Source organism: Pholis gunnellus (genome assembly GCF_910591455.1).
Source record: "Pholis gunnellus genome assembly, chromosome: 12".
NCBI classification, from domain to species: domain Eukaryota; kingdom Metazoa; phylum Chordata; class Actinopteri; order Perciformes; family Pholidae; genus Pholis; species Pholis gunnellus.
In genome coordinates, this window is record NC_136539.1 from 9,719,461 (window position 1) to 9,744,314 (window position 24,854).

The 24,854-nt window shown below is 40.2% G+C and overlaps 1 protein-coding gene across 1 annotated transcript; it reads right to left on the bottom strand.

Annotated features, from left to right (window-relative positions):
* Positions 1–897: 897 nt before the first annotated feature.
* Positions 898–24,200, bottom strand: gpr39 (G protein-coupled receptor 39). Its single transcript, XM_079169859.1, has 2 exons — positions 23,101–24,200; positions 898–2,788 (listed from the first exon to the last, which is right to left on the bottom strand). The coding sequence occupies exons 1-2, from the start codon at positions 23,873–23,875 to the stop codon at positions 2,286–2,288; spliced, it is 1,278 nt and encodes a 425-aa protein (XP_079025985.1). The 5' UTR covers positions 23,876–24,200; the 3' UTR covers positions 898–2,285.
* Positions 24,201–24,854: the final 654 nt, after the last annotated feature.

Sequence of the window (24,854 nt, forward strand, 5' to 3'; positions counted from 1 at the left end):
TATATTATGACAAGACGTAATGTGATGAGCTAAAAGTCGTTGGTGTTGTCCATCTGAATGTAATATATTCCGTTGCTTTTGCAGTGGTTGAGTTGTTGGTTTTGAGGTGACCTGAACCTTAAAGGTACCCTGTGGAGTTTTGTGGGTGTGTCCTGGAGTTCTAACAAACATGTTGAATACATTTTTACAGCCAATATTTTGAGATCTGCATGGCCAACGACTGTGTTTACACCAGCTTACTGTCGTCTTCTGCCTCATCTTTGCTGATGCATTGCTAAGTATCTTATGGCGTCAGTGCCTCCAGCTGTCAGTGAGTGCAATAACATGAAGCCACAGGACTTCATATTACTTCATATTGCTTGCCCGTATTAAGTATGTATTATGTATTAAGAGAACTGATTGCAAAATTGTTCTAAGATGGCCACCAGGTTCATATTATGCTCATTGTATCAGACACACTGTTCTCCAAAGAAAAACGCCCCAAGACTACACACATTTACAAAGAAAAGTGGCAGTACCCTCTAGCAGCAAACAAGGAAGTCAGGTGACATTCTTATAGAGCAGTGTTTTCCCAACTTTCTTTTCTGGGGACCCACTTTTTAATAATGACAAACAATCGTGACCCAACTCACAAAAGGCCTTATCTGTAAATCGTGAGAAGAATCACATTTTTGCATAAATGAATGTTCCTGCCATTTCCGCATCATTTTATGTTATCTTGAATAAGTAAACCAGCCATATGTTTGATAAATCTCAACTTCATCTAAAGCATGTGTGATCTTCTTCTTCGTCTTCTTCTACAAATGACCAAATATAAGCATTTAGGCAGAGTAAATGTCATTATTTACATTTTCTCTAATGAGCTAAACAACATACATTTAGATGGCGTTCATGTTTTATTGCTCTTATCAGTTTAAAAAACTTGAATTCAACCTAGTTAGATTCAATATAAGTAGGCTACAACTATTAGAACAGTATGTTCAGGCTCCTTCATGTGGCTCAAAGGTGTACTGCAGATATACATGTTAAATATATGACTACAGAAGAAATTCAGCAAATTTATTTGGCGACCCTGATAAAATCTCCTGTGACCCAAACCAGTCTTTTATAGAGCAACAAAACATTTTAACACAGGAGATTGCTGTTCCTTTCCCATTTTCTACCAAGAAGCATTGACAAATGTACACTTAGTCAAGTTATTTTAACAGCAAAAGAATTCCCTATCCTTTTATCAAGTACAATTTTAAACGCAAACCATGATCTTTCCCTAGATATAACCTTTTTGTGTCCAACCCTAACCAAACCTTACCCACAGCCTTGTCTCACCATAAAACAGTTTTATTTGTATAACAGTAATTTGAAACTGCTGATAGAGGTGTCAGATCACAAAATGCTTCTGCACGTTGTTGTAGAGATCATGTATTTTGTTGTCTAATTTGGAGAACTTGTCATACTGTCACTCTTGAGTGTGTAATAAATGAACTGTCGGACAACAACATGCAGGATATAACTACTAATTTAATGTTTATGTCGGCCAACATACCAACCTCGTGAACATGAGGATATTAATGTCACATCAAAGTTTAAAGGACATTCAATACATAGAAAACCACAGTTTGTTCCAATGAAAGTTGGATGACACAAAAAGTTGTATTGGTTACTTGGGCTCGTGCAGTTTTGGGGGCATTGAGCCTAATGAGCAACCTAAAGGCTAAAATGCTAATAATGAGAGTCCTTTTGTGACGAATGTAAGGAAAAGTATTCTTGGCCGGTGTATGTCAACTGAACTGCTATTCCAACTGTGGCCACTAAGCTAGAATCACCTTACAGCTCAGTGCAGTTCCTAGGGGCCTTGTTGTACGCACTGCACATGAGCAATCATCTGCAGTCAACATGAAAGTACAACGTGTCGCCCGCGTCGTGCTTATGAGTGTACGTGTGTCCTCGTGGGATGTTTGCCCACGAGATGCAAACATCCAAAAGGAGCCGCACTGGTGGTCAAAAACTCTGCTGGGTACCTTTAACTCTAACTCAAGCTGTGAGGGTCTTTATGTTTAACTGAATATTTCAACGTTTGTAAAATAATTTGCTGGCTTGATAACAATTTCTTGCAGAGTCCCATCAATGCCAAATTGTCATCTGAGCATGATCTGTTAATTACATTTATGACTTGACTTGCTGTGTTCACTGTGTATAAGGAATTTCTCTTTATTTGTTTCTGATGGCACAGCACAAGCAGGTGTAAATTGTACTGTTCATTGTGATGCATTAAATCGTACAACACACTATACTTCACTCTCTGATGGTACATCTGTCTTTGTTTTGGGAATTGTATCGGACTCTTCAGTCAGGCAGAGGGAAGTTTCCGTATTTGATGCCACTCCTGAGTCACTTTGACTCTGAAAGGATGTAAAGGTGGGAGGAGTTTTCTCTTGCGCGAGGGTGGGACGGTTGGCCCTGCTGCGACGCAGCGACTTGATCAGCAGGGGCTGGAGGGAGCGTGCAGAGGCAGCGTGGGCGCTCCGCACTGTGCGCTTGTTGATGTGTTCGATGGTGAGGCGGCACCGCAGCACCTGAACAAAAACCTCCCTGAACTGTCTGGAGGAGAGGTTGTAGAGGAACGGGTTGAGGACGGAGCTAAGGTAGAAGAAGGAGTCGGCCACTGGGTGGAGAGTAACGTAGCTCCGGAAGAAAGAAGTGGTCCAGCGGGACTTGGGCACGGCGGCCACCATTAGACGACGAATCTGGTTGGGAAACCAGCACACCATCAAGGATCCCACGATGAGACCTGAGAAAAAAAAGTCAGAAACACAAACGATGAAGAGGGGGGCACGTTTACAGAAAAGGAAATCCATGAAAAGATATATGAAAATGCAGGAAGATAATATATACTTATTTGCCCTCTTTCTGAGAAGATTGATACCACTCTGATTGGTACCTATATTCTCATCCAAGTCTTGATAACTATAAGTATATCTTCCAAAATATTAAACTATTCCTGCAAGAAAATTATACAAGAGGAACCAAGGTTTTGCTCTAGTTGTCTGCCAAAAAATATATAGATGGGAGTTCTCACCTGCAGCTCATTTAGTGATTTGTGACTCAATGTAAACAAATCTTTTGGAAGTAGAACTGCAGTTGGAAAGCTAATCATTGCAAAATGACACAGTACCGCTTCTGTCACATCATCTGACATCATAAACCGGTGATAGCAGACAGCATCACTCTTTCCCTTTTATAGGGAAGAATAGACATGATTGAAATCAGGCCTATCATACGTGCTATTTTTGTATTCCTCCCAATGCTTTCCTATTTCTAACTATGCTCCAAAATGGGACCAAAAGCTATACCCACGTTACACACACACACCTTTGAGTACCTACGTTATGTTTGCCAGTCAACCCGGTGCATTGACCTCCAGCACACAGGACAACATCTGTGACTGCGAAACCGGCCCGCTGACGTCTCATGTCTGAGTCATGGGCTTACTCTTTAGAAGGACTAACACGTCATCGTTCTCTAATCTGGTGTTTATCCATCTCCCCCTGCAGTGTTTTTAATGGGAATTCATCATTTCCAAAATGATCTGGCTTGAGACATCGCTTCATGCTGACGAACACAGATATCGACACATTTGTTTATAATACGTCGTCCAAGACTGCTGAGGAAATTGTTATTATCTCAGCGTCATTTGAGGAAAAAGCAACTGTGAAGAGCTCTCATCACAGAGAGGCAAAAGCAGGAGGTTGTGTCAAGTCAAGTCATGTTTTTTTACATTTAGACAAGACTAAACATGCTGGAATCACTTTTACCTTGTATTTTCTTAAGAAACAAATGTATTCAATGCATCACAGATAGGACATTTTTTAGTGGAAAAACTAAATATTAAACAATCTTAAATAAGGTAATCATAAGGTCCCCCTGCACAAGTGAAGGAAAAATAGCAACATTGCGTGAGTCTGTTCTTTCTTCCATGATAATTCTTGTAATTTTAAAACCAGGTTCTATTTTTCTCATCTCTACCATGATAGCAAGCTAGACAGCTTCTTCAAGTCACTCATGTGAGAATATTCACGATTATTCCGATAATGGAATTTCCCCATGATCAATTCACTGTGAGTACTTTTTAACGCCCCATCCCTAGTTCCAGCATTTAAGAACATGAGTTTTGCCCAAACTGATTAGACAAAAGGGGACGCTATGATTAAAGGCAGATTTCTTTCGAACCCAATGTCCCATACACCACTACTGTACTAACGTGAAACCGTTGTAAAGTGCCATCCTTTATCCTTTTACAATTATAAAGGACACTAACTATCCAAATCAAGATATTGTCAACACCACACACTTCACTCCTCCAGTTTAATACAACTTTGAGGGACGATGCACTTTGGCAGTTAGCAATGGCGTTTCAAACTTAGAGAGTTCAAACTTTAAGTAGGCCACTAAAATGTCACTTACAGTGATGATGCAGCTTATTACTGATTAGATAACAAGGTTTGCTTCATTATTGGTGGTCTTACACCGATTGAGGCAACACATCATGTATGAAATGGCAGTATCTTTCTTTAAGATGGATATATATTTTTTTCAACTTGGTTTTACCTGTCACGTCGGCTCATTGATCACAGTCTAAGCGCTCATCTGGAAAATTGCCACTGAGTCAGCACAGATCAGTAACGTCCCCGCAAAGAGGAGTGTGTGCAGCGGAAGATGTGAAAGTGTGTGTGTGTGTGTGTGTGTGTGTGAGTGTGTGTGAGTGTGTTCACTCCTGGGTATATGTGAAGCACTCATCTGTTGTTGAGAAAAACTTTACTATTATTATTATAATTCATCTCTTGACATGCTGAATACGCCCGCCTCAAAACCTCAGTCTGAGCTCACAGTCTCATCAGTGGTGTCCCCAAGCTCTCTGACACACACACTAACGCACACAGAGTGACTGTCTCCCCGCCAAAGGGGGAACATATAACTGTCTGCTAATTAGAAAGCAATTAAACCAGATTATTGCAACAATGAATTGTCTGTCTTTGCTGTAATTGGAGTGTGTGATTGATCTTAGTTCCATGGTGCACTACATGGTGGGGGAGAACAGGGTAAGTAGAGCAATTATTTCAAGTAAACAACGTTAAACATGTTTAACATTGTTAAACGTGCTGAGAGGAGAAAACAGAACGTCAACGTCACATGCAGCTATGAAAGTTGGGGATAAGAGTGTATCCTTTCACTTCCAACGGGTTTCAGATGTTCTCTTTCTTAAAGATGGTAATCCTCAAGATTTTCATGAAATCAAAACCCATTTTTGATACTCTCAGCAATAGTCATTCAAAATGTTGACATTGTGTAAACGTCTCACTATAGTACGATTCGCTATTTAGTCGTCTTCATCGTTAGTGGCAGGGTCCGCCATTTGTGCACAGGATTCTACACTGCACTGCGACCGAAGTCCCACAATCACAGTGTAGAGTAGTTCGATTAATTACGGTTAATCACACATCAATGGCGAGGCCCAAGTGAGATTATTTGGACCTATTGAAACCCATGAAAAGAACATGACGAAATGTAAGTAAAGGCACAACATGAAAGCAATTAAAAGCAAAGGACCTCTCTAAGACCTGATGACACGACCAGCTACAATTCACAATTTAAAAACTCTCCAATACGGATGAATCTCGTCAACTAAAGAGTCCAGACCTGATTATGACACTAGTCTAATAGAATGAATGAATGAAACGTTGCAGCTGTTACTGCATCGACAGCTTCACTCGTCTCTGTTGGAAGCAGACTGCCATGCTCCTAAAATACCATCTGCATTTTCAGCAGTGCATTTGTGAACGCAAAATTTCTTTCATAACTCAGGGAGAAACTTTTCAAATAGAGGGCATCAGCACATCATTGGTGCCCTTCAGTTCCATGATTGGAAACGGCTCCGCAGATTTAAATTGAATGATCAAGAGAAGAGAAATATTTCCTCCAGTATTTATAGATACCGCTTGACTGACGACTGAATATTGTAGGTAAGACCGCCTTGATTGCATATTGATTTAAAACATGTGATAAATCTTTAACATTACCAAAATGAAAAGTGTTAATGAAGGAAAAGAAGAATGATGAAATCATGACGATTTGCATGATGAGGGGAAAGTTTGTTGTATGACAATGCAACTGATTTCACCCTCAAAAGATATTCATTTCAGTCTGCCCACAAGATTTACTGTAGTATGATTTGAGGAAATAGAGGTTACTTATTACCTCTCTCAATGCAAAGCCAAATATGTAGTTTATGTATATGTGGAATCCATCACTAAATGGAATATTTTACCTTAATTATCACTGTAAACTATTATTTAGATCTCGAAACTGGAAAGTTAAATAGTACAAGTTAATGCATCAATAAAATGGCTTTTACTTCAATCTCCGATAAGTTAAAAAAAATAGCTAATTATCAGTTTTTCCCACTACATTTCCAATTTCCTTTATGAATATATGATAATGAGATGAGTGTGTCGATGTATATCCGTAGCACACTGAGCACCAGCCTTTTCAGCTAGATACCTTGCTGAAGCCAATGCTTCAAACGTAAACTTATTTAACTGACGCATACTGCTGTTGCATCACTTGTAAACGGTTGTAACTAGCTTTGCCACCAATCTAGCGCGGACAAAGTTAGGTAGCTAACGCTATATAAAAGTTCACAGACAGAAATGTGATGGGGATAATGGGAATTGTTGCATGGGGAAAATATGCAGTAGCCTAGATGATTGATTAAATGCGAACACATAGTAGTAAAATAAAATGAGTCACTGAGGGGTAAAAACAATATTTATTGGTGGCAAAGGAAAAAGCTTTTTGCTTTGTTTTTACCAAAGTATTACATATTAAAGTGTAAAGCTTTATATTTGTCATGCTCCATTTTAATTATTTAACAACATCATCTATTGATGCATTCAGTTTTATTTTTGACTTATCTAATAAACTTTGAACAATGTATTGCCACTTTCAGGGCTGATACATAATTAATAATACGTAATGAACAAATGTGTTTGATCATTTAATATTACAGTGACTGAATATACATCAATGTGAAAGCCATGCATTAATACAAGCCACCTCTGTATTGGTGAGGGAAAATAAATGAGAAACTCTTATGCCGTGCAGAACAATGAGTAAATAATCTAGCAGCCGTCTTATTGATTTGGTTAGATTTTCTCTTCAGACATTGGAGGAAGCTGTGCTGAAAGACTGTCCTGTGGATAATAAGCCTGTGATGAAGGCAAACATTATCAAAGCCTGTGACAACGAGTACAAATATCCCTTCAACCCACACACACTATCAGAAGAGAGTAGACAGAGGCACCGTGTATGATTTTTACACCCACAGAGAATATACAGGAGCTTTTTGTTGTTAGGAATTTTGGCATATCAACTGCATTATAATGAGTTTTTGAGTTGCCAGATGGCTGGGTTTAACTCGCAGGCCAACTCAGACAGGGCCACGTAGACCAATCCCAGAAGAACATCCTTAATTTCAAATAGTCAAAACATTTCTGATAAATCTTTGACATTTTCTGGCATAAAATGTGTTGTCCTTAACGGCAAACACAGACAAAGATTGAACGAAACCATGAAGACTGATTGCAACTAAGGGTCAATTAAGGTTTCTTCCTGCTATAAACAGCTGCATAGGATTCACAACATCTTCTCCACAAAACCTCTCAGACTGTGACAATCTACAGGCATTTATTAGTCTGTCAGGCACAAATCGGGCCACTGGAAACAGAGAAAGAAGTGACTGTTTGTAGTGATGGTCTGAGTGTGAGCAAATGAAGCACTTGAGCAATAATTTATAGCTTGAGTAAATCACAGAGGAATATTGTTCATAATGGAAGTAATCTAATTATTTTCTAGGAGATTTCCTCATGGAGACATGGGTGCTCTAGTTTGTTATCTTGGAGTGGGTGCTGTTGAATATGCACAGATGTTCTTGAAGAGAGCATAATTCTGTTGCAGATCGTTTTCTTCACATATTTACTGAACATTTACTGAACATTAATGTTATTGTGTCGATTTTGCGTTAGTTTGGGGTTAAATTATGTCGTTCGATTTGACATGGCAAAGCTCAAATTGTTGTCAAAAGCATTACTACAACAGCTTCCTCTTCAATGAAGGTCCTTGTGTCACCATGACCAAACTTAATTCAATTCTAGGATCAGCTTGAGGCTAAAGCAATATGGGAAGATTGTACAGGTTTTTGTTGTCAATAATTCCCTGTTTCTTGATTGCTTTAAAGGGCTTTGATCAAATCAGTCATGCAAAGTGTGGAGGACTCAATTGATTTAATTTGGTTTTGTTTTCATTTCACTTTCAGATCATGCAGATTAGAGAATTTATATCATTATTGGGGTTAAGGAGGGTGGGAAATTATGTCCGGTCATGTTATTTGGGCAGCTACATGCTTGTAAAACATCTGGTGGTGGTGGATTCATAAGCCCATAATTAATCTATTTATGTATGGAGACATATTTTCTGTCAGCAGAGCTGATCTACAACATCTGTTGTGTATATGCTCGCATTACGGTGCCGGCTCAAAGCTGAACAAGGAAATGCAAACTTATTTAGATGTAAAGAGTGCCCTTAGGTGAGCAGTGAGGTCAAATATCTTGGTCTTGGATGACAAGACTTATCAACAATGTCGTAAATTAATATGGTAATGGTATCACTCTTGTACTTTGTACTTTCCATGCTGACTTTGTGTGAAGGTCTATCGGTTCACTGTCTCTTGCTGTCTACGGCTCATATGGTGTTCTCAATCTGCAAAGACCTACAGTCACTTCCAATCATTTTCAAGAGGACGTTGTGTGTGCCAAGATTTTATAGTGCTGCCAGTCATAAGTTCTTCAGTATAAATGAACCTACATGTCAGGCAGTGATAAGTAATCTTGTTTATGGATTATGTGACCAGTAACAGATGGACTGGCTAATCCTGTGATGAAGGTATACATCAGAGCTGCGTCGACTCTGGTGTGAAGATGTGTTCGGGCTGATTGTACTAGCTATCCACTCATCTGGAAAAATATCTACAGGAGAGCCGGGATTCTATTTCTACAGTTTAATGAACTAGTTAATTTTTTTAACTGTGACAAACACAAAATGACATGTTGAATTTACACATAAAAAAATGAAATAATGCTTGTATAAGTATCATAGTAAATATAGGTAGTATGCTAACAGGCAAGTATGAAATTAGCATAGGATATGAGAAAAAGCATGTTAGCTTAGCTGCAATCATATGTCATCATCTAATAAAATAAACAATTTGCCATAAACTCTTACAATATGCTGTTTTCCACATCAATGCATCACTACTTAACAAATCCAGCAGCAGACAATATGTCTAGCAAGTTTTTTTCAAAAAACCCAACCAAGTAGGTTTGTTCAATCAAGCGTTTCTTCATGAATGAGAGGTCTGTACGGTCGATACACTTACTGTTTGGGCGAATGAGCACAGACGGTCCAGCGGTCAAACTCGGGCAAATAATTTAGTTTTCTGTCTGAAAACACCTTCACACAAATACAGACACACTCATGTATCTATAGATATGCCATTAACACAGTTCAGTGGATGCCCCAAAACATTGGGTTACGTCTTTGACAATATAATGATAACGAAACTCAAGTTTTTCACTGCATTTCTACCCTGGTTATATGAGATTTAATACACTGTTGGCAACAATGCACAAAACACCAACACTAGGCCACTTATGAGTCAGAATAATATAGAAAGGAGGCCGAGACAATTCCAAGACCTCATTAAAGTGTTCTGAAAACCAAGGGCAGCAGGAAGTACTTCAGCTCTGAATAACACTTTGATTACTTTCTATGAATTCAGTTAAAAGAGTGCAGCACCATGTGTACTCATAACAACTCACAGAAGTGCATCCATCTCAGTAATGCTGGAGAGAATTGCAGACTGAGGCAGTGGTTGGTTTTATCCTGATTAAATGAAGGTGTCATAATACTTGAGCAGGGCAGACGAACAAAGAGTATGCTGAACACAATGTCTCAGTTTACTCTTTCTTTTGATCAGTGCACATCTTGGCAACAAGAGCTGACCTTAGGGAAAAGTCTGCTGCGCTCTGATCCTTTCAGCACAGACTCGTTTCACATTTTCCAAAAAGAAGAGGAGAAATATTTGGAAGAATTTGACAAAACTTCTTCTGGCCTTCAGAATAAAAGGACCGCCTGTGAAAAATAGTATTTTAGTTATATTTCAATTCTGATACAACTTATCACTGAGCTATAATTCCCCACTTTTACTCTGAATGCCAGATGCATATTCAGAAGGTTTTCTGGACCATTTACGCATGCCATTTCAGGTGTCTTGTAGGCAGATAACAAGCAGCTGGGATTAATAAGACACGTTTATTTACTTAGCTACATATATGCGTCTCTGTTGGCTAGATCATAAATCATGCAAACTGGGTCGGAGCTCCTCAAGGAGGTGGTGGTAATGAGCCTGAAGCTGATTGGTAACTAAGCCAAAGTCGCCGAAATAAGAATAACTCCTGCACTTTAGTTACAACAATAAGAGTTTAACCTCACGATAACCAGCAACCATCCATAACCCAGCACAAACACACAAATGAATCATATTTATGAACGATAAAGCTACGACACACACCGCCCACACAGACCCACTCAGCTCATTTAGGGGTTGAACTGATCAGGGATCAGAAAAGGTAACTGCACGGACTTCCACCTTGTTATTTATTTCTACCATATGATTCCTGGCGTGCTCAGTGAACAAAAAGACAAAGCGAGAAAGAAGAGATGAAAAAAAGTTTGTCTGCTCGTGGTGCTATCGATGGTAAAGAAATAAAAAAATCCAAGCAAACAGCTGTGAGCTGTTCATTTTATCCAGTCACATCCTCTTTACAGCTACAGTTTCATGACTGATTGATTAGAAAATCATTTAGGAAATAATGTTGTAATTACCGTTCATCTCTGATGAAAGCAATGTGATGATGGGGACAATAGCAACAAACCTGCTGTGACTGAAGAATTACCAATCTCATGACCATGTAGGAGAAAAGAGTTAGCAGTAATGATCAACATGTTATGTTCGTTGTTGTCAGAGTGTCACACAAGAAACTAACAGCAGTCGCTCTACTGCAAACACCGTAATCATGACAAAAGCTCACTGTGAATTATTCACAGGATTAGAATGATTGGGAAGCCATCAAGTCAGTATCTGCATTCATTTTCAAAACATATACCTTCAGGAAATAACGCCAGACTGCTGAGACCAACAGCTACATTACATAAGCTAACCGGCTGTTGCCTGTATTTTTATATTTAACAGACAGATGTGAAAGTGGTATTGATCGTCTTCTCTAACTTGGCACCAGAAAGAGAAATAGAAGCATATTTCCTAAAAGTTAAGGCTGTTTTAGTTTTTTTGTCCACATGGAGGCAGCAGGACAAGCTGGAAACAGCCGTGAAAACACAATGTTCGCCGTTAGCCAACACTACTTATTAGCATATAGTTGGATACGTGTTTGTTTCCACCTGACGAGTCCAATATTTAACACTCCAATACTCTCTTTCTTTCTCTGTCTTGGTCACCAATTCCTGAGGAAAATATCAGCTCTTTAGCTGCTAAATGAGGGACCGTATCTATGTTCCCAGGGTCCTATGTTTCCAAGTTCAACACGCATTAAGTAAACTTTTCAAAAGAGTTTATGTTGTCAAGGACTCATTCTCCCGGGGCCCTATATTCAACTCATTGCTATGTTCCTCTTCACGTTTTTCCACATCAGCCCATGTCATATCAAGCGAATAAAGCTGGGGAATATCGTTTTCAGGTTCCCATTAAGTGCTATATAGAGCTGAGGAACCATCCAGTTCTCATTCCAAGGTTGTCAAAAATGTACTTATTCTAACCCAAACCATGATTTTCTTTTCCTTATTCTAACCAAGTAGTTTTGTTGCTTAAACCTAAGTGACACCAAGGGGTCATAACCAAGCGTCTGTATTGGACTAGTTGGGAATGAGAATGGTTTGGGAGAACATTGGACCTTTGCAACATAGGACCTTTGGGAACATAGGACCTTAGGAACATAGGACCTTTGGGAACATTGGACCTTTGGGAACATAGGACCTTAGGAACATAGGACCTTTGGGAACATAGGACCGTTGGGAACATAGGACCTTAGGAACATAGGACCTTTGCAACATAGGACCTTTGGGAACATATAATGACCCTGCTAAGTGCTCAACTACTAGTTGCTAACTTTGCTGTTGAGCTGGTGTTAATTCTCTGTGGGTTCGTCACTTTGAACAACCCCTTGTAAAGTCTTGTTATCTTTCTGTTATTTTATCTTATCTTATTTTATCTTAGAGTGAAATAAGTCATTGAAGAATTGTCTGTTCTATATTACAATTCAATCCACGTTAATCATTAATTCACTGATAAAAATGAGGACTAAACTGTGTGTATAATTGTGTGGTAGCAGCAGCCTAACCTTTAGCAACAAGGGCATGTTACTGTGATTCATGAGTCATCCTACAGGGCACATCCTCTGCTCTCATATCCTGCTTGCTTTAGGGTGAATGTGATAAAACATGCCAGTTTGGGTTTCTTTTGCAATTTATTTTTTTGGATTGAGGCAAAGCTCCTTACAGTACAGCGTCCCCAAGGACATTAAAAAGCTCCTCCAACCCCACCTGCTCCCACTGCTGCTTTCAGCCTCATCCTCAGCAACATCCAACATGACAAAAAGAAAACTATTCCCACTAATTGGGGAAGAAAACTGTTTTGCTGTGATAGATTCCTGGAAATAGGGAGGCTCAGCAGTGTTCAGACCTAGTCTGGAACTGAAAACTTGAAACTTTTATCAGTTGCTCATTTCTCATTTCTCATAGTTAATTGTCTTGAAAGCATACTGTGTCAGTGGGGCAATGACCAGCTGCTTCTTGGAGAAAAAGTAATTATTGTTTTTTTCTAACAGACACTGGAGTCTCAATATTCAATTTTACTCCTTTAAATGTGGCATACATTATCGTCTCTTCTGCTACGGGAAATAATTCACAATATTTAAGAAATAAGAAATCTTCTATCTGCTGCCTTGTAGCCAAAATGATGCTATGAATGTGTCATAAAACGCTTCAATATATCATGAAATACTAATCATTAGTCTTACAACAAAGGGTATTTCAGCCAGATGAGTCTCCCACAGTGTGAGTTATGTGCTGCCAGTGAGTGCAGGCAGGCCAGGCCAGTAAGTCCATCTAATCTCTCCTCAAGGTTTTAGTGCTGCATGCTGTGTTGAGGCTGGGAACATTACTGCTGTCTGTGCTCAAATGTCTGTGAAGGTTTACCTCATCATCTGCAACTTCATCAGTAAAACGTCAGCATATCTGCTCTTAATAATGTGGATAATGTGAATACCAGGTTAAACCTGAATAATCACATTTACATGGATTATATTTTTTCTAATTATTTACAAATTGTATTATTAAGGCTGCACTTATCATTATTTAAATATTACCAATAGATTAATTGACTATGTGTGATGCGGAAAGGCTTGTTACCTCACTTTTCACTTTTAAAATCTGTCATCTGATTGTTTTGGTTTCACAACCTGTAAATCTTCATTTGGTTCAGCATCACCTCCCTCAGCAACCTCATTCCATGCAAGGACATGGAGTGCAACAAATATCCGATAAACTCCCTCCAGCACCAAACAACAGTCAAGACTAGCTGGAGAACACACTGTTCTGGGGCAGATTGTGTCATCAACTTTATATGAGGATAATATGTCAATGTTGTGCCAACAACTTGTTCAAGTAGCTTAAAGTAGGCAAAAAAAAATCGATCAACATCCTTTGAAGGATCCAGTCTGTGAGTGAGTTTCAGAGAAAAGTGAAGCGTAAAAAGGTAAACTGATCACCTAACATCATACAGCGTATCAGTGTGTGTGGTACCTTACAGTGTGGCATTGTAAAACAGATACAGAAACACACTCCCCCCGCAGTCTTTCTCCGCAGAGCGCTGACACACCATGAAGTTACACTGTCGCTTCTCAGCCATCTCCAGGATTGTCTCCCAGGTGGCTTGGTGAGTGCAGGCTGTCACTCGCAGGATGGCTTGCCTTTAGCTATGTGAGCTGCCAAGGGGCCACAGTGCTCTGGAGCTTATTACTTCATTATGCTGCTGTCACTCATTGCAGAGTGGATTCTGGCTGATGAGGGAAGGTTTGGGAGGAGGAATGGAGAGGTGCATTCACCGACCTGCCCACAGAGGCTCAACAAACTCTCCCTGAGGTGTATTTTATAGTTGATGGTAAAAGGGTTGGAAAAGAGGCCACCCAAGCAGCATAAATAGGCCGATGGGGAGTAAGGATCTGTAGTCGAACACAATAAATAAGCCTCATCGATCCGAAGGAGGTTTGTGGGTGGCAATTGGGCTGTCGCTGCAGTTCATGAGCTATGGCCCTGTTCTGGCAGGCCAGCGGAAGGTGGCTGATGGGAGCAGGTAAGACAATACGAGGCCAAGAAAGTTATGAACCCTCTTTAATGGATAGCAAGCTACAACTGATCAAATCTGATCTCGGAAGCAAAATTGATAGACGCTGTCTAGAGATGAGAAGCTATTATACATTATTTCGAGTGGTAAACCTGCCACCGTTAGCATTGTAAACTGGGTTATATGCAGTGAGTAGGAAGCTCGACAGGTGTGGCAACAGTGGGTAAGGGGGGGCAAGGCTCAGTCAGCTGTTTTGTATTGTAGTATTGCATGCAGTGTTTGTGGTTAGTGTGTACATTGAAGTTTGGCCTTTTGTTTGGTTGAGATCATGCAGGATTAAAGGTCTGTTCACTCCAGCCGGAAGGTAAATGTCTCAGTCAAACATATACTGCAAAGTTTGTGGCATCTATATGACTTTAATTACAAAGCATTTCAGCTCTCGAGTCTAGTTTATTTGGTGTATTGTATTGATACACAGCGGTAATAACACAGGGGAAGACAGGATTACCACTGTACACATCTTGACGAAAAGTGTTGAAGAATACCAAAAGCATTCCCTGCTCTCTTATTTTTCTCACACCCTCTTCACATCTATTCAGCCTCGCCGAGAGCTCCAATCACAAATAGCCCGAAAAAGTCAAAGGTCAAAGGCCAAAGGCTGAAGCCAGCAAAACAGCATTAATATTCAATTCACAAATGCTGGCTCCCAGTGACTGAAAAAAAAACTAGCCAAAGCAATTAACCTTCTGTCCCTGATGTGATGTGGTGGCAACTTAACAAGGATGTTCTCTGCTTTTAATTAGTCTCAAAAGTCGCAGAGCCCGACCAGGATTAAAAGTTATTTCAAGGTAAAATGGACCAGTGACAGGAACGTGGCCACTTGAGAGACAACTGACATCAGTGCGTACAACAGGAGCGATTCTGCTTTGGAGTGTGCATCAGAGCGGAACTCAATGCAATGTGCAGCAGGTCTTTTCTATCTGCCGACTGCAATAACAATTAATAATCAAATTCAAATTTAGATTATTAATGCCGCAGAGAAAAGCCAGCAGCCAATAAAGAAAGGGGTGAAAACTGTTGATGCCAGCAGACTGTGTCGTGACCCCCCCGGTAATATTCAGTAAAATGTAATATTCCATAATGAAAACAATGGAGGCCAGTTGCCAGTGTATTGCTGCTTGGGTTGTTGTTTATGAGGGCTGAGCGGTTATGAATTTTGAAGTAGTTATTATAGACATGATAATGTGGCTGTGAGGAGACTACAGTATGGCCTGGCTAACAAGGATGTAGTTCTTTTAGTAATTTTCGGTGTGAATATTACTTTGTCACACAGCTATCCCCTTAGTTGTAAGACTAAAAAAAAAAAAACACCTTCATTATTTTGCAATTACCTTTTATTTATTTAGATTTTTAGGTAAAGATATCACAGCATCATGTATATCAACCATAAGAAACAAACAATCCCCTATCAAACTGGCCTCATCAATATTTATACATACACCAATATTCCAGTCCGATTGTTGTAAGTAGAGCAATAAAACTTGAGTGCAATGGGTGTGGAAGTGAAGCGTGTACACCCACACGCAATTCCTACTGAGATGAAGTACAAGCATACTGTTTGCATAAATGGCTAAATGACTCCTGTCTCACTCGCAATGTTGGAAAAGCCTGTAGCTTTTAAAACTTTGATCCAACTCTTGATTTTCAAAAACATATTAAACTGTTGGGTAACGGACTAAAAATGTAACCTTGTGAATTTTTAGACATGTAAAAAAAACTACCTTAAAGTTGAGGCATCAATTTTAAATGTAATGATTCTTCCTCACGTCATACTGTATGAAGTTAGTCTCAGACGACTCAAATTCTTACATAAAAAGGCTCTTAAAATCCATGATACAACAACCAGTCTAGTATACTCACCGAATACATTATGTTCAATTTTGAAAATGTAATTGTGCACTCGAATGTTTGCATAATCTTCATGATCATTCATAATGCTGCTCGTCCTCCCCTGAGGGACTTTGTTACACACAGCTCAGAAATAACAACAAGAGCCACCAGGTCAAACAGAAGTGCAGACTTCTAAAACACAAGGCCTTTCTTGGCATAATCTCTTGTATGGCCATAAAACAATGGAAAAACATCCCAACAGAAATAGTAAAATCAACAGATGTTCAAACTTTGTCCCGCCTGACAAAACATTGGGTTTGTATACTTGTATTGACTACCGTTAGTACTAACTACTGGAGCAGGGATATTCATCACCATATTAATGTGTAATCTTCTTGTTATGTCTAGTGTCTCTAATACAAACGTTTCTTCATCACGTTTCTACGTCAGCTCATGTCCGTGCAACCATCTATACGGAAAGTATAAGCGAGGCTTTCCCACTTCCTTCATTTCTCTATGTATTATAGAATCAGCCTTTAGTATACTTTATTCCTCATAAAGGATTCTCTGCTGGAAACTAAAACAAACCAAGACGCCACATCCCCTCACCCCTCTTGATAACTCGTGGTATTCTTTAAGGGACCTTCCAATAAACTGAGCTCAAAAAAGCAAAGTTTCAAACAAACAACACAGCCAAAAGCTTTAAATTAATATATTATAAATGTGGGAGGAAGTTATTTCTTTCAAACACCGTGGAGTAGACCCAGTCAATTTCATTTTGCTCTGTGAATCCTTTTTTTCTTCTTCTGATGCTGCAACAATAAAAATCTCTGCCGCATTTATGAATATAGTGTTTGAAAATGCTGCGTAGACTTTATTATTTTCAGTTATCCAAGATCCAACTGCCGAAAAAGACTATGAGGATTGGAAAAGAATGTTGTTCTTCAAACATAATCCTATATTCATATGTTTTTTCATTCCTCGCATCTGCATTCAAGCTCTTGCTGAGTCCTAATTTCCCAGAAATGTCACAATTTCCTGTTGATTTTGTCCAGGTTGTTATTTTTAATATAAGACCCGTGTTTCCTTCTCAACAGTGCTGGCAACACACTCATTGGTAAGGCAAATGTGACTGACTCCACCTGAAGTTTGCTTTAAACTTAATTTCAGCCTCGTTAACGGAACACATGATGTTTCACAGCACACCATTTAGAGGACCACCATTTATACGATTTCACAAAGGTTTCACAAAGAGACACTCTTCAGTTGCATTATGGGAAGTATATTATCTGACAGTTTTGAAGTTTGTCTGTATCAATTTTGTATCAATTTTGACCATTTCCTTTTTAATCAGCATCTTGCAAGTCCTCCAGCTTTATGGAGGTGCAATGCTAAATCACAGGATTACCCGTTATCATGCTGGTGGCTTTCAGAAATGTCATGTCAGCTTCCAAAAGGTAACCCATTCACATACTTCCCAACCTGGAGCTTTCCAAGTAAGGGGATCATCACTTGAAGGTTTGCACTCTTTAATAAAGGTGCACGATACGGCTCTCAATATGGCGATAACGGGCCAGCGGCTAGCAGCTAACAGTGCTAACAAAGTGCAGACAGAGCTAACAGTGGTACCCTGAGAGGGAACCGGAGGTTGGGTGCTACGCTGTCAGGACGACTCAAATGCACTAACATGCACTAAAAGCATGCATGACCAGCCTGGCTATGCAAACATAGCACAGAGAAGCTCGGATAACAACACACACAGAGGGAGAGAGACTTCCTTCTCTGCTCAGGTAGACATTTCTCCACTATATCTTTACACAGCAAATTGTTGTTTACTGCTATATTAATGTTCTTAATGTTAAATACAGCGCCTTTAAATGCCCACTAGTTGTAATCGGAATGCAAATTTGCTCAATTTTCCAAATAAATGGCTATAATGCAAGCTGTCGTTTAGTCTGAGAATTCAATCATCCCAGTTATGAGAGAGAACAAACAAGCTATTCCCCAAACAGAAAGCTGACACTGCTGTAATGAAGCTTTGGATTGATGAAGATGTGTATGCAGGTAGTTTGATTGAAAGGATAGATTCCCTCAGTAACAGAAGGTAATGTGTTTTTGAATTACATGTTAAACAGAACAAGCTGGAAGTAAAGCTGAGCAAAACACAATAACGTAGGGAAGTTTTCAAAATGGTGTTTGTTCCAAAAAATTATTGAATGTGTCATCTATGAAAAACAATCATTCCTATTCTCAGGCAAAACACTAGAAACAGGGGAAACGCCTGGACTGTCTTGTGGATTGAATGGCCGACAGCAATGTCCTGGATTCATTAAGAGGCCTTCAACCTAAGCTGCTTGTTCAGTGCCCCCTGTCTTAACATCTCACTGTGAACTGATAACAAACTGTAGAAATATTATCAGTCCAGTATTAGTGTAAAGGGGCACTTCCCAAAAGAGGCAGCTTCAAAAATATTTTCTTTTTTTAAAAGGATGATTCATGTGGTAGAGATGAAGACGTGTACCAAGTTTTAACAGTGGAAATGCTGTGGAATAAACACCCCTCAGACTCATTATGTAGTACTCTTAGATAGAGACGTGTACTAGAAGTTGGTGGTTCTGAAAAATGCACCAAAGACAACAACTGAAGCATCGCGTTAGTTAATGCAGGACACGGAAGTCATACGCCCCCAGCTGACAGACATAGAATCATAGCTTCCAATCGGCCTCCTACGCTGTTACAGACCGCACTGCTGGCGAAGCTTTGCCTCCTCCACCCTTTTTTAGTTCAGAGTTCATCTTTCATGGCAAATGGTTGAAATGTATTTTAAGAATGTACTTCTGGCTCATTCCTGTAAACCCTTGGGGGCTGTTGCTCGGTGCTCCCCGTTTTGGCTTGCTAACTGCTTGCTAATCCGGGGAGCATTCAAAGAGCGGAGCCATCAGCGCCAAGTTTAACTGTATTTCCATTTGTTGCAATAAATGGTTAATACAGCAACAAGAATCAACACTCACAGCTGTTAAGCTAGCAGCTTGTGGAAGAGTCTTTATTCGGGCCAAATAAAATGATTGGAGGTATAACCAATTTTTTTATCTTTTTTTGTTAGAGTATTTGATTTGTTGATTGTTGTTCCAATGTAGAGAGAATTTCAACAAATATAACAAATTCGAAAATACATTACCCACCCTAGTTTTAAGTAAAGCATGTATTTAAATATTTAAAGCAATAAAAAGGGTAGTATAAAATTGATTGAGTATAATATGTGAATACTGATTCTTTACTATTTTTTGGACACATGGGAGGGCGACTTCATCTCCTGTAGTCGTTATAACTAATGAGTTTTGTGGAAAACAGCTGCATGCTTTGCCTGTAAAGAAGCTGATTATAGCAGTGACACTGAATTAAAACAGTAAAGTTGCCGGGTGCAAACCAAAGCAAAGAGATGAAAGACACTAAAACCTTCCATAGAGCTGAGAAGAACTGCAGAGTCTGAAGATAACGCTCTATGGGTTTGACACAGCGACCTTTCTCAGTTTACTCGCAGTCATCTGTTCCATTGTTAGCATAGAAATATGGATTAGCACTGACACGTCATTTTAACAAATGACTTGCCACCACCACGTAATGCTCTGCTAAGAGCTTGTGGTCGTTTCATCTATTTCTGTGAGATCAGGCTGGTTAGTATAGAGGCCTACTTTTTGCCACTAGTTCTTCATCCGAGCTATCCACTCTTCTCTATTATTTTTTATCATCTTCTTACTCATTTGCATAATCCTTACAATAAATACAATTGTCATCATCTTGTCCCTCCTCCTGCTAAACATCCCATCATTGTCACCGTCTTCAACCTCCTCCTCAACATCATCATTATCATAACCGCTCATTTCTATCAAGGCCATCACGGTCACAGCATCCCAATGTTCATAATCATATCACCATTCTCATCCATTGACACCAGTCGATCTGAATATGTGAGAACACATTCAAAACAACATCGAAATCAGCCGGACAGAGACAATTATGTTCCACCAGGCAAATAAGCTGCACAGGGATTGTGACTAATGGATAAAACCCCATTTTATGCATTGGTTGTAATGCAGCTGACCTCCTCCTTCCTCATCGTTCTGAGTTCATCAGAGCACAGAAACTCAATTTGAGTCACACACTGTCCAATACTTGACACATAATTAGACTGGTGAGGATGTACGATTGGCTGGTAATTGAATCGGCACAACCGGAGTGCCACAGTCCTGGCTGGAAGGAAACACTGAAAACGTACACAGGTGTGTATGAGTAGATGGAGTAGACTGCTCACTTATTAATCATGTTGTATGTGAAGGGGAAACAAACTTTCCTGTTAAGCTAGATGAGCAGATATGTCAGTATTTTATTAAAAGATAAATGACGAAGCAGTTAGCTGAAAGTCAGCATGTATCCATCATTTTTTATGTATCTCTGCTGCGAGGCAGATTAAATGTCTCAGTGACTCTCAGTGGTGCTGATGCATGGCTGTCCTGAGGACTTAAGCTTAGTTATAGTCACAGTGCTAACCCCTCAACAGTGTAAAGGATGCATACTATAGATTTAGTCCTGGTGAAAAACATCTTTCAGAATTTCTGAAATCAAAAAGGAAGATCTGTGATTGGTTTATTGATGCTATTTAAGGATAAAAGGTGTTACTGTCTCATCATTATCTTGTAATTTTTTGTATTCCACTGATTGACGTTTTCATGAAAACCTTTCTAGAAAGAAACTCTACATACGTCACAAAAAAAGTAACAATTACATGCAACTATGTGATTCATTGAACTTGCAACTCCATCAGCAACCAGTCGGGTTATAAAATCAAACCTCTGATAATGTGAGATTGCAAAAGTACACAATGAATTCCAATGCTGTGATTCGGAACAATGTAGCAGCTTTGAGTATTTGGAGAAAGCTCAATGTCAGACTGACTATAACATGACATCAACCACTCTTTTGGACAAAGAGTGGTTGTGTGTGTGTAGGTGTGTGGTGATGGATCGCCCTGGAATGCAGTGGTAATTTACCACAGATGAATCAATGCTTGTTTCCAAAGCGGAAACTTTTCTCAACAGTAGCAGACGAAGAGATTAAGTGATGGCTAACAACTGCCTATTTACACATCCAGCAGTCAAGGAGCAGCATCAGCAATCATTTGGAGTCGTGTTTCTGGCCGCCTGACAAATCTAAATCAAATATTTAGTCACCTTTCACCTCAGTTTGGTGTCTGACAACCACTGCGAAAACTCTCTGGCTCTTTAGCTGCTCAGTGCTCCACTTTGTTTACCAGCTAGTTCTTGACTTTGTCCGTTTGAGGATCGGTGCTGAGCAGGCAGCATACAGTGAGTTCATCAGCTGCTGCTGCTGAAAACAGAGTTGATGAGAGCAGTGGGAATGAACCAAAAGGTGCGGTCGAGAAAATTGTTAATCTAAAAGTATTGATCCTGCAGCCTTTAAGGCTGTACGTTGTTGGTTAAACAGGAAAATAATTTCCCTTTCTTAATCCTTTACTAAGTTTTGACTCATATGCATTTGTACATTATTCAGAGAATAACAGTGCGTTAAACTTTACCAGCTTCCTTCACCAGTGTCGGGAATTGATTTCCTGTGTGTCCTGCTTCTTGTCAGTGAATACTGTTGTTTATTCATGTGGTCATTCTCTGTGACCGCTCCGCTCTATGACTAAGGGACTGTGGGAGCTTGTCTGTTGTCTATGCTGCTGTCCTATCTTTTTTACATGTACGCCTGTCTGCAGTGTAGAATAGCAGCATCCGTTAACATCTCTGGGCCCATCCCTTATCACGTCCAACGCCAGCTGATGTCCATTGGACCGAGATGGTGCCGATGTGCTCAGGATGTCCACACCAGTGCTCACATTCTGTTTATCGTGAAAATTGCAGTTATCAAATTTTATGTGGTTTGGCCAACTATTGGCAGTTTTGGCACTTAATGCAAACCTGACTGCCTGGAAGGAGAGTCCTTATCTAAGAGGGATTTTGTGAGGTTTCTCTCTCTTTTTTTCAGGGTAGAATTGTATTTATATTTGGTACTAACTTTTATGGGAGTGGTTGGTTTTTCTCAGAGTTTTCTAAACTTGGAGCCCTTTTAGAACTACCTTAACAACCTGAATTAATGACTGTAAATATGACACCAATGCTGTGAAATATGTAGTAACTTCAGACCTGTATTACCATATTTGACTGGAAAACAAGCAGCTACTGTCACAAGATGGTTTATCTTCACTTTCGTCCTTTAACAAAAGCAGTGTGTGTGTGTGTGTGTGTGTGTGTGTGTGTGTGTCAGTGTGTGAAATCAATCATTTAAAGAGTCAAAACATTGATAAAAGCCTTTCTCACTTCCACCTCTGGCACAAAGTCAATGTGGTGTTTTCAGTGCTGTTGTAAACAGCTGAAGAGGCTGTCGGACATTCCTGAACAACAGGGGCAACGGTGGTAATATATCAACATCACAAAGATACACGAACCACCAAACATAGTGCTCAAAGAAATAATGGACAAATGTGAACACTTTAGTTCCAAAAACTGGGACAGCATACGCACAATAATAATAAAGACACAGAGAGCTCTAAAATCATTTGTTTGATCAGACACAATTGGCAGAAATTAGGTATATTTTTTTGAGATCTTAAACCAACAACCTACCAAGAAAAATGATGGTCTGCTTCCTGGCTGTCTTGATCTTTGAACTCTCGTGCTTGGGCGCACCGTTGGCGGTGCCATCCATGGACCCTAAAGGTTTCTGAAGGACGAGGACCATGGCCCGGCACATGACGGCCACACAGATCAACACGACCATGTAGACGACGAAAGCCACGAAGATGCTGACCCTGTACATCACCCAGCGCTCCCTCAGATTTGTACAGAAAGTCAGATTCTGGACGGGTGTGTCTGCCAGGAAGGGAATGTGTCCCTGCGTTCCTGTGGCAACCAGCAACGGCAGGGCCACAAGCACGGACACCAGCCAGCCAAAGGTGATGAGGGCAGAGGTGCGTTTTCCACCCAAGGCTTTGAAGCGAAACGGGTGACAGATAGCCACGTAGCGCTCAAAGCTAAGTGTGGCCACGTTGAGGATGGTGGCATAGCTGCAAGCCTCGAACAGGAAGTTGTAGATCTTACAGGAAGTGTTCCCTCCTGCTGACGAGAACGGAAACCAAATGGCGCTGTAGAGCTCCACTGGCATGCCGATGAGGAGCACCAACAAGTCGGAGCACGCCAAACTAACCATGTGGTCAGTAACGTTCTTCTGCAGGTAGCCATTGCGCTTCAGCACTTGTGTCACTCTGATGGTGACCGAGTTACCCACGATACCCGTCACCAGGATGAGGCTGTAAAAGATTGTCAGGAAGATTTTGACGGAGTAGTTGGGTTCAAGCTCCCTCCAGTCATTCTCCTCTGCTATCTCAATTTCCTCACTCATGGTTACGGAGCAGTGAGCTCTGATTTCCCAGGTATTGATTTTGTCCTTCAGCTTATCAGGTCTGCTGGGCGAAGTCTCTGCAGTTAGAGCCACGAACCAGAAGAGAGCTGTTTTTCCGAGATAACAACTTACACTGAAGACTTCTCTCTGTGTGTGACTAGTCCCGGATTCTTCAAGGAGAGTATCCCAGTGGAAAGTACACTCCCAAGTCACAGTAGGTGTATCATTTCATGACCGTTGACAGTACTTTCTACTTCTAAATATTTAGTGTCTTATCACCAAAAGTCCAGTGTGTGGCCCCAAGCCATGTTCCATCTCCTCCCACTCCCGATGATCATCTGGGATCCCCGAGAGCCGTCTCAGGTTCTAGTGCAGAGTCGTTGGTTTCACCTCAGTCAGAGCATAGTGTTAGCTAACACTCCTCTCACACACATTTCCTCCTCCCACCAACAAGGGCAGGGCAGTTAAACATTAAACGCGAGGACAGGCAGCATGAGTGCTGAGGCCTGCTTTCATTTCTTATCATCAGTACTAATGGTCCTCCCACACTTTGTTCTACTCCAAGTTATAGCTGAGATTAGGAAAACGGTTAAATGTACGTGAGTCGTGATGCAACTTTAAAACGTATAAGAAGAAAACAAAACATGCCTGACTTTGACCGAATAATTAAAATTGGTTCAGCTTAACAATCTAGAAGTTTTGTTTGGAGATAATGTTAAAGATACAGCGGGGGCACCTGATAACACATCCCATAATACATTCACCTTAAACATGGCTGAGAGAGCAAAACTTTATCAAAGACAGAGAAGTCAAAAGTTGGCAAAAAATAAACTGAAGTGCAGGGAAGTTGAGAAGTTAAAACAGGAGCCGGGCTGAAATAAGCCAGACGTAGCTCCACAGAGTTCAGAGCGTTCTTTTTAAAAATGTTTTTCAATGCAATGTGAACTCCTTCACAAACAGAATTATGGCTGAGTGATAA

What these genes read in the sequence shown, in the direction of transcription:
- gpr39 (XM_079169859.1), bottom strand. Translation starts at nt 23,875, where the DNA reads ATGAGTGAGGAAATTGAGATAGCAGAGGAGAATGACTGGAGGGAGCTT. An exon ending in GCAGACCATCATTTTTCTTG is followed by an intron (nt 2,789 to 23,100) that starts GTAGGTTGTTGG and finishes TTTTTTTCTCAG; the next exon opens with GTCTCATCGTGGGATCCTTG.